The sequence below is a fragment of the Stylophora pistillata genome, chromosome 12, assembly GCF_964205215.1.
Source record: "Stylophora pistillata chromosome 12, jaStyPist1.2, whole genome shotgun sequence".
In the NCBI taxonomy this organism is placed as follows: domain Eukaryota; kingdom Metazoa; phylum Cnidaria; class Anthozoa; order Scleractinia; family Pocilloporidae; genus Stylophora; species Stylophora pistillata.
In genome coordinates, this window is record NC_142530.1 from 28,955,465 (window position 1) to 28,966,190 (window position 10,726).

A 10,726-nucleotide genomic window follows, 5' to 3' on the forward strand; every position below is an offset into this window, starting at 1 on the left:
ACACGGGTGGCCAGCAAAGAAAAATAAAGCTAAAGGCGTACAAAATTATATCGGCATCTGGAAGTTGCGGCAAATAAGTTGGAATGCTAGTTAGAATATGGTATAAAACATTCGAAAGCTTGCTCGAATTTCGCTTGCTACAGCGAGCTAGGTTTGTGTTGCTGGTTGATTGTGGTTTTGGCAATGTCGGGGATAGTAAGACCCAAATTTGACGTCATACGAAATATGGTGCCCATTCTCCCTTCCACCAAACTAAATAAATAAATAAAATGAAAATGGAGAAAAACGTCCATAAATATTCTAACAAGGTCACCCAAACGAAAGTAAAAGTAGGAAAAAGCAAATTCCCTTAAACATAAGTTTATTTTCACTATGATCTTTTGCTGATGCATTCATAAGCTTTACGCTCAATTGAACTACCTTTTAAAATAATTATCGATTAGCAGGCTGACAACAATTAACTGGGAAGCCATGTTTGAAAGGGTGTGATTTTTTTCGCAGACAAAAATAGTGACAAATACGCAGCGATCTACGACTTAATAGCTCAAAGGTTACAGAACTTGAGCCAAGTAGATCAAGGAAGTGATCAAAATACTCGAAGGACATTTATTCCTGAGGCAAAGGAAATAAATCCTGGGGTAAGTTTAGTTGCGCGGAACCAATCTGATTTAAACAGCACAACAGTTCCGTCACAGATCATTGATCACAAGGAGCAAACAATAAACGATCAAAACAATCGACGATCATACGTTCCAGCGGTTGCTGGATATATAGGTTACACGCTGGCGGGCAACCGTATGGCGGGAAATTCTCTCGCGGGAAATCAACAAATGACAAATCGCCAAGTGGGAAACCAAATGGAGAAAAACTTTTTCGAGAGGAACCGGCCAGCGGGAAATCTGCCGCCAGGAAAACAATCGGCGGGAGTTATTACGGCGGGAGACCGACCTAAGAGTGAACAACTGGCGGGAAGTCAGGCAACGGGAAGTCTATCAGCAGGGAACTCATCGACAAGAGGTCAACCAGTGGTAAATCCGTTGACAAGAAACTTGTCAAGTGGAATTTTATCCGCCTCTAGGGCAAATGGAACAAACCAAACCTCTAGTTATTTGACAAACCCAGGGACTACTGGTGCATCTATGTTTTCTACGTCGCTCAACGACGGTCGAATCTCTAAAGAAGATCAGAGTGGTATCATCACAAACTTTTACAGACAAAAATTAAATTTTGACCGTAAAAATACAATTTATAGACCTCTACCTGGCCTCTACAGGTCAGGAAGTGTTGATAATTCTGGAAAAGTTTCAGACCAATCCTCAGCCGTTCGAAAGGCAGATATTAGTCAACAATCCTACCCGTACACTCGTAACCTTCAGAATTATCCAAAGCCCGGGGTTCATAGCGAACTTACCTACCAACAGTATTCTGGCTTCCCATGGTACCCAAACTACCAACAACAAGGATGGAGGCGTGGATACACAGCAGGTCCTGGTTACCAAGTAAATTATCCGGGAATGATGCCTCAGAGTTTTTTTCCAGTCGTGAAAGACGTTCGCGACAGAGTCCCTGTACATCGGGGGAAGAACTTGAAAGTGACAAGTCATTCCCGCGATAACGATAAAACTATAAAGAGGATATTTCATGGTATGCTGTCTCCTCATCCATCTACGATACAAAGTAAACTTCCTGAAAAACCTGTCAAAACTCTCACAAAGAACACAACTGCTAGCAATCAGACCTCTCTCCTCCTCCCGAATGATGTTCCGAGTTCCGGCTCTGGAGGCTCGGGATCTGGATTTGACGAATCTCTTGACATGGATGATACCGCTGACCTAAGGGATCCAGGGCTGGACTTTGACGATACCACTGATTTCAAAGAACCAGAGCCGGAGTTCAGTGGAAGCGGCTATGACGAACAGAATTTCAAAGATGATATTTCCAAAGTTGCCTTCATGTTAGCAGGCACTAATAATAACCCAAATATGCCTCCATTTCCAGTGCCAGGCCTTCCCGTGAATTTGACGCGACAACAAGCTATTGATATTTACAAATCAGCCTTGTACTTCGCTGGTCTGCTGCAAGGAGACGGTGAGTGGTTGACACGATGTGCGATGAGACTTTTCGTTCACCAGTAGTCAACAACTGAACAAAATACAAAGTTACTGTTCGAATAGTTTTCTTCAACAGGGATGTCGATTGAAATCGAACATTGAGATCACTGCTTCAAGAAAATAACAAAACAATATAACAAACAAAAAATGAATTAAGACAAATAGAAAATGAATTAAGATCGAAACTTTCATTTCCCTGCATAATTGTCATTTGATAAGTCTTTTACCCTTCTGCATGGTCTCATCGCTGTCGTGTTTTTCCTACAGGAAATTATGACAGAGACATTTTTACTGGTACAATGACAACAACCACTTCAGACCGATGAAGACAATCGTAATTATAGGCGGAACAAATCATAAATGACAGAGCTATGGCCTTTGAGTCATTTTACATACATCACAAGGCAAAAAGACAAATCGTCATAAAAGACAAATCCACTTTATACGAACTTCTCTCTGAACTGAATCAACTGCAGAGATCGAGTGACCATGAAGATAATACGTGAATTAGACACTACGAGTTGGAAACAGACTGGTGACAGAGAGAGTGGTTTAGATCCATGGCTTTGACTGCACTAAGTGAGTCAGGAGAGTACGACCGAAGACATGACGAATATATTCACCTGAAAAAGCTACAAAACCTACAGAAAATCACGCACTAAATGAATGTAAATACTTATCTCAAAATAAAAATGACAAGACGTTACCTAAGTACTTTGCTATAGTCTACTGTCTACCATACCTAAGCATTTTTATAACGACTCTTTCACCTTCTGTAGTTTAACTGTTTTACTCAGTATGACTTGTCATCTTGATATGTTCTAACTCGCTCTGTTTTAGAAAGCAATGATATTGACAAAGCAGCGTCAGGTGACGAGGCCGTAGACGAAGGTGCTGACGAAGACGACAGCGACGATGATGACGCCACTTTAAGTGACAATGATGTTAAGGAAGCTCTTGCTGCTTCAAGCGGGGAACTAATCGCTAGTGGCCAGGAAATCAGTGACGCAGAAGCATCTGGAAGCGACTCAGAGTCACCAGTGGAAAAAACACAGAGTAAAGACAATGAGGCGGTCCAAGGAGATGATGAGGCACTGAAAATTGATTCAGAGAAACTTGCCAGCGAGCCTCAAAAGGAAACTAACGAGGCCCAAGCAGCTGACAACAATTCTCAAAAAGCTGATAATGACAATGCTAAAGATGAAGAAGATGAACAGAAGGGACAAAGTGAGCAAGAACAACCTGAAACAGTCGAGGACATTGATGCAGACATACCCCCACCACTTGATAGTGACGCACAAAGAAGCGATTCCACTGCACAAGGGAGTGAAAAGCCCCCAGTAGACGAGACCAAGCAAGTGGCTGAGGTTCAGTCAAAGTATGCTGCAGACCAACAACAAGAGAAAGTCTTGTCCTATCTTTCCAACGGTAAGGGTTTATGAGGGTTTATGAGGGTGTCCAACGTTGTGCAATATTCGTTTGTGTATTACATTCTACGTCTGATTTAAACTCGAATTGAGGCTTGCTTCGCTACTAAAAATTTGAAATTCATCGTCAGATGTAGTGTCTCAAACGCGTGGATATCTAAATCGTAATCTTACATAAAACAACAACAACGACAACAAAAAGGACAGATTTCACGAGCACTTCGAGGAAAATAAAAAAATTACGCAGTGCAAATAAGTGCAAACCGCTGAAAATTGCGCCTGGCGAAGTTGAAATCGCAGTTGCTTTATGACTAGTTACTGAGAGTGAGCGTTTTCTTACAAACCTTTTTGAACTATTTTAGCCAATTTTGACCAAAATCGGTTCCTTTCCTACTGCTCATTTTAGCTCGTCAAAGTGGAGTCTTTCCCTCACCATCTCAAAGAGCCATCATATGCAAAGACACGATACAGAAAATAGCCTGCCCGCCCGAACAGAGAATAAGAGTCTTAAATGCTGACTTTGGTGACATGGGTGATGTCGGCTGCCTAAAAGAAAACAATCCGATGCCAGTAGGATTCTGCCGCACCCCTGGAACTTACGAAAGAGTGAAGAAACGCTGTGATGGTTTAGAGGACTGTGATTTGGCTGCCAGTAATGATTGGTTTGGCGATGCGTGCCCGGATGCTAATAAGTATTTGGATGTCAACTATGACTGCGTGAACAATCCGGGTAAGTTGACTAATTGGTAAAATGAGGTCTACATTCGGGATTACTTTAAATTTCTTCGAATGCTTCTGATCTTGATCGGCAGGAGAGGTGAGACGAAATATTACAATTTGGACATAAGTGGGGTGCTAATCCATCTGAGACTACCCCCCAGAATTTCGTCAGATCTCTCTAACAGATCACTGGTACCAATTAATTCTCCTGGGTGGAGACTGGCACTGGGAGAGAAAATGACCTCTGCCCAAGAACACAAATAAATGAGCTTGAGTAGAGCTTGAAGCTTGAGTCCAGTCCAGTTCCACTCGGCCATGTGAGTAGAGCCTGGTGGGACATTCGATTTTGCGTAGAAGTGACTTGAAATAAACAAGTGTTTATATGATATCCAGGTGATAAATGAGAAGTATCCGTCTTTTGTACACCCGAAATGGTAGATATTCTTTTGGGAATAAAATGATACCGTTATGTCCATGTTGTAAATAACTTTCTCTTCTTGCTATTAAGCCCCTATGGCAGCAAATTATTCCTTCGTTGACAATTGAATTAACTAATCAGACTGACAGGCTCAGAAGTAGAAGCTTTGCTTTAGGTTTTTGTATTTGTATGTCCCATTTTCCACTCTTCAGGATGCAATGAAGAACAAGAACTCAGAGAAAATTGGACGGATAAAGATATACATTTAGAGATGTTGTCTTTGTTTTTTTACTGGCTGTAGCTGTTGTCTACAGGTTCTTAATAGGTTCTTGGCCTTGGCAATGGATAATGGCACCTTTAAACTATAACTGCTTAAAGAGTGATAATGAATCGTTTCTGGCTATGAAGTTAAAAAGAATAATAAATTTCTTGAAAGGTGAACCCAGGGTTTTTAAATTAACAGTGGAGACAATCTTCAGGAATTTTCATTTGGAATATTAATAATTATTCATTTCTAGCAAGGAGACTGTCGAACAGAAAAATCATAAGCCTGAATATTCCTTGGAACCTTTGGCTGCGATAACTCTAAAATCTTCATTCTGCGTCAACTGAGCGTTCATTCCCTTTTTTCTTGCTATTGCCGTTCATTCCTTTTTTTCTTGCTATTTCCGTCGATTGCCAATTCTTATCACACCTTTTTTTAAATTCATTGCCAATTTTCGGTGCAGAAATATGTTTGGGCTCGATAAGTGAATTAACACGCCCTGCTTTGTATTGTCATCCGAAAAGAGCTATTATGACTTGATTTTCATCGACCAATCACGTGAGAGTAAAACTATTATCTACCCGCAAAAAAGACACTTCAGGGAAATACGTAACCTAACATAAAAATAAACATTTGGAGATTGGAAACTTCGATCTGGGTGAGCCTCGGGCTGTACGATGAGGAATTCCGAAGGGGAAATTTTTGCATTTTTTGTTTCCATTGCGTTTTTAAATGTTGCTTTTGCAGGTAATTCAACTCGCGTATCAAATGTCAAATTGGCCAGATTTGTTTTGTCGACAAAATGTGACCAGGAGTCGGAACTCTTGATCATTTTTCGTATTTTTGTCAATTTTTTAGCACCTTCAGTTCGTTGGTACGATCTTTGGAAATACCATTCCAAGCTTCATGAACAAGGTTTAAGCTCGTTTTGATGGATAAATCAGAGTTTGTGATCTTCATCGTTTTTGTGTGGATTCATTTTCATGACTAACTTTTTTGGTAATTTTATATCGGTATCAACAGCAAGCAAAAAACACGAGCCACCAGCACAACCGCTCGTGCAATCTTCGCCTGGTCCGCTTCAGTCAATAGTTCAGTTACCGCAGTTTATTTTCCAAGGTGTTTACTTGTGTGTTTATGTCGTCTTCAACTATCTTTGAAACCATTTCTGTTGGTGTTGTTTCCAATCTCCTGGTTTTGTTGCGTTTTTATTACAGTGCCTTACCCGGCCCCTCCTGCGGCGGGATTCACTCAAGGTGAGCTATTTGGTACCATATTGAGGTGTAAGTAAATTATCACAATGTATAAGATAGAAAACATGTGTTCATGGTTACTTGGTGCTTTGAACATATTTTCCGTGTCGCGCTTGAGTAGGTTCTGTATTGATACTTTGCCACTAGTAAACGTATTAGAGGCATGAAAGTTACCATAATTATTAGAGCTTATCAAAGAACCAACGTGCGATGTCTATCATCTTTTAGTTTGAGTTATTTCGCTGAAACGTTTCGCAAATGGAGATGTATGTGAATGTAGATTTATGTTAACCGGAAACTTTTAGAATATTGGATTTTTTTAGCATTTCGAGTTTTCTTTTTATTAAGACTCCATGTTCAGATCATTTTCCTTCAGGAATGCTCTAAATACAGAGAGTAAATTAGTTCTCACTTTATGAGTAAATTACCGAGTATAAACAGAAAATTGCCAAATTAATTGCCAAATACAAAAATTACAACCATTTTCCTCTCATAAAGATGCCCATCGAATAGAAAATGCCGCCGTTTGGTTAATCTGAGTGCGTCAATCACCTGAAATATTGTGTTTAGTAAATAAAAGGCGTTTTTCGATCTCAATCCAAGGATATCTTCTTATGTGATGGGAAGTTTGGTAAATTTTCTTTACAGCTAGTTTCCAGCTCGCTCCGCAGTATCCCCCTTCAGCTCCAGTCGCCTATGCCCCAGCTCCTTATGGTAAGTGATATGAGTTTTAACTTTTAAGGGTTTGGACATGATTTTGGGCTATAGAGAGTTTGTGTCCAATGATAAAAAGGCAGGAAATCATTCTTGATTTTTGGTTTGCTTGGAATGATTTTAAACATGACGTATGCAGAAATGTCTACGGCAAAAATTATTTCCAATTCTGCTTACTTTCCTCATAATGACTCGATAAACTTTGGAGAGAAATCACAAAAGAAATCCTTTTCTAACCATAAAAATATTTTCACGTGGATAGACAGCATCAATAATTGTCGTTGACCGTGAACGCTATTCATAACCTCTTTAATGATACACGATAACGCTGCTGGATTTTAGCATGATTACCTCTCATATCAGTAATATTGCATCTATCATATTCTCAGCCCAGCCTCCCCCGGCATATGTCCCTGGTATGGGAATCCCGGATCTCATGTCATCAAGTCCTTACATGGCTCCACCAGACCCGTGTAGTCCGTGTAACACGTGTGCACAATGCTCGTTACCAGTCTGCAGCCCCTGTACTCAGACCTGTCAACCGCTGACCTGCGCTCCTCGCATCCCAGCTCGTTTGCAGCCTTTGTGGCAACAGTGGAACGAAAGGACGGCAGGTAACATCCATCAAAATCCTTTTTTTTTTGTTTGTTTTCAACGGTCTGGCTATGATTTTACTTCGAAGTACTGGAAAATGATGGCTTTTTTTGTACACCTTGTCGTATCCAAAAATTAAATTCATTTTATGTTCAAAGCCGTGTTATTCCCAAAGAGAAATGATCAATCGTTCAGTTTTACCTTCCCGAGAAACACAACATCGTGTTTATACGCCCACCAGGAATTCTTTATATCGAAAGCGACTCAATTTTTCTTTTATTTCAGACATGAGTCGAATGGAAATGGCAGCTCTTATTATTTCGCCCCTTCCCAAACTCGCTGCTCCCACAAAAGCACCTGAATCTGCGCAGGCGTCGGGTGGGGTTGAAGGCTCTGAGTCTGCGTCTGGGGAAACAACCTCTGACCTTGATGAGGACGCTCTTTATGATGCTAGTAAGAGGTCTAAAATTCAGCGGGTGAAATCACAACCAGAAGCGAAGAAAGCAACTCTGACCGAGCATAAGAAAACTACCAAGGATAATAGCGAGCAGGGGTTTCTGCGAAGCAGTGATCTGCTGGTTTCGTCGGGAGATGCAGGCAGTGGCTCATCTTCTTGAAGTACGAGGATAAAATGGTTGCAGAAAAGTAACTAGGAATGTTGTGTGACACTAAAGTGAAACCCCATTGTGTGAGTTGATTTTAGAGACCTTTTTTTTAAGTCATGAAAATAATTCGGGAGGAACGCAGCAGCGAGAAGATTAGGATTTAAACGGATTTCCGAGATGTCCTCAAAAAGGTGCAAGCTTGCAATGACAACAAGAACTTCGAGTAAACAATGTTTTGGAATAGTGGTACTGAGTTAATTACAGATCGAATGATTATTTATTCCCCCCGAATCTTTTTGGCTCACTAGCCACTTTCTCCCACCATTTTTGGTAGTTATTTGTAGGCATCTGTAGGACATACTGTCCAGTAGTCAATAGTAACTGATTCTGTCGGCGAAGGCAGTTTTCTAATCTTTATATGGGCTGTCGTGTGCGATCCAAATAAGGAAGAATACTTTGAAATTTCACACCTGACAGGAGAAAGGACCAACTGGACTGAATCCACCATCTGAGATATTGTTCTAAAGTCACGTCTTCTTGATTATCCTCGGACTCTGTCGTTTTTCGTTGATCCCTGGGGAGATACTACATTAACCAACCATGTGTCGCAACTTTTTCTTAAGTGGTTTTTCGATGCAGTGATTTTGGTTCTTCTCCAAAACGTTCAAGTGACGCCCTTGAAACGTGCAGCATGATTCCTAGGATAACAGATACATTGAATCTAAAAATAACTCGAGGGAGTAAACTCAATATTAAGGTTTTCTTAGCCTCCTAGTCCGATGTTCTTCCAGGGAAATCCTCAGAGATCAATAGCTTTCAATGTAAGGCTCAGTTTTGAAGTGAAGAGAACTAAGCGATACAGGTAAACATTTAACGACATCCTGTCAAGTCTTATCGAAACAAAAATCCAAGTAAGTGGTGCTTTTAATTCAAATATTCCCTTAACGCCACTTTATCCATATTCCAATAGAGCCTTTAGATTTACACCATAGAGACATATTTTTGTACAAGAAGGTTCAAATGTAATGACAACGTCAACGGTTGGCTAAACTGCTGAAATTTTATTTAAATAGTACAATACTGTCTAATTTAATTTAATTTAATTTTCGTGTAGGCAAAAGTCTTGTACATACATATAATGAGGTCATAAAAATATTAGTCGGAAAACTATATTTTTAATAATAAAAAATTAATAAAAGGTCTTTAGGCCTTATTATCGTGGTCAGCATGGTTTTAAGATTCAATGAGGGAGTAATTTAAGTAATTATTCCAACATCATATGAGGCCTGCATCAGACTTATTGTTATTTATCTGTTAGTGTAACTTTTTTTCACGAGAGGAAGTTCGTATTCATAATTACTTCTACGAATATGTTCAGAGCACTTTTCATTGAGTGAGGAAAGTAATCGAATATTGTAGGAAATAGACAACTTGCGTATCATACTTGCTACTACTACGACTATAAAAATACTGTTACTACTATCATACTTGCTACTACTACGACCTTATGGAAATAATCTAATATTACTTTGATTCGTTTTATTTCGTTATGAGATTAGTTCAGAAAACTTGTGCCACTTTAATTTCTCGACCAATCAGATTTAAACTAAAATCAATGGCAACTTGCAATTGGTCACTCCCTTCAGGCAGTTTGCTTGTTTTTCGAGTTGTCATTGGCTTCTGGTGAAATTTCTCCTGCTGTGATTGGCCGTGGGATGACGTTGGATTTAGTTTTACGACACTTAGTCGAAAAGCCCTCTATTATTGCTTGTGTCCCCAGGACAGCGGCTTGTTTATCTAAAACCCTTTACCTTTGTCACTGGTACCTTAAACATTTGAACAGTACCTGGTTTTGCAGTGGGCGTAGTACATAGCGTAACGTCCGTCACTTCTGGGGCATGTGGGATCGACGTTTCATCTTTTCTTACTTTAATTTTTTTCACAGGACATAACAAATAAAAATGGAGGAACTGTGGAGTAATTTTTTACTTGAGAGTTTCAAGTGATGTAGGACTGCTCGGTCATGCCTAAAGTCACTTAATCAACCAAACGCAAAACTACTTTCGCTGCGCCTTAGACAATTTGTACACCCAGGCGAAAATCATTCCTCATTGATATATAGTAGTAAAATTCTGCTTTAAAAATAACTTATTTGCGATTAAGGATGATTTGTACTCAAAAGCCACTGGATTTGCACTTTACTCATGTAGTGAGACGTTGAATTGGCAGAATAAAATCATTTGTTTTATTTCATTAGCAAGGCCATCTTGTTACATTGGAATTGGTAACTTTTTGCAATGACAGACTTCTTCAAAAAACCTTCCCAGAAATATTATATGCCTAATTTGTGCGATATAACAAGGTTAGATATAACTAATTGGGGGATTTTTCATTAATAGTATTTTTTTGTGTATGTCAAAATTGTTGAGAGAGGCTAGGTGGCGATATTCTGGGTAACATTCTTAGCTGCTAACCTCAAAAGCGTTTTCTGTCGGATTCTTCCACGCCGTTTTGATTGTCTAGGAAAAAGAGAATTAACTCGCAGTTCAATTTTTTGTCTTTGGGTCTGTTTCGTTAATTGCCTGGGTGCATTTCGGCAGTAAAGTTTTTAGACATGCA

At 39.7% G+C, this 10,726-nt stretch overlaps 1 protein-coding gene across 3 annotated transcripts in view; it reads left to right on the forward strand.

Moving 5' to 3' along the window:
- The window catches only part of LOC111335683 (uncharacterized), an 11,718-nt gene extending 2,395 nt beyond the window's left edge, over positions 1–9,323 (forward strand). Inside the window, exons 1-7 of one of the 3 annotated variants that reach the window (XM_022941671.2) lie at positions 1,395–2,088; positions 2,952–3,539; positions 3,945–4,268; positions 6,159–6,197; positions 6,843–6,908; positions 7,298–7,522; positions 7,788–9,323. In XM_022941671.2, coding sequence (XP_022797406.2) covers positions 1,515–2,088; positions 2,952–3,539; positions 3,945–4,268; positions 6,159–6,197; positions 6,843–6,908; positions 7,298–7,522; positions 7,788–8,119 — 2,148 coding nt within the window. In that variant the 5' untranslated portion in view covers positions 1,395–1,514 and the 3' untranslated portion in view covers positions 8,120–9,323. Of the gene's footprint in view, positions 1–501; positions 2,089–2,378; positions 2,924–2,951; positions 3,540–3,944; positions 4,269–4,350; positions 5,617–6,158; positions 6,198–6,842; positions 6,909–7,297; positions 7,523–7,787 lie in introns of those variants that run through there. The other 2 variants (XM_088741864.1, XM_088741865.1) reach the window with 2 other exon arrangements.
- The last annotated feature ends 1,403 nt before the right edge of the window (positions 9,324–10,726 follow it).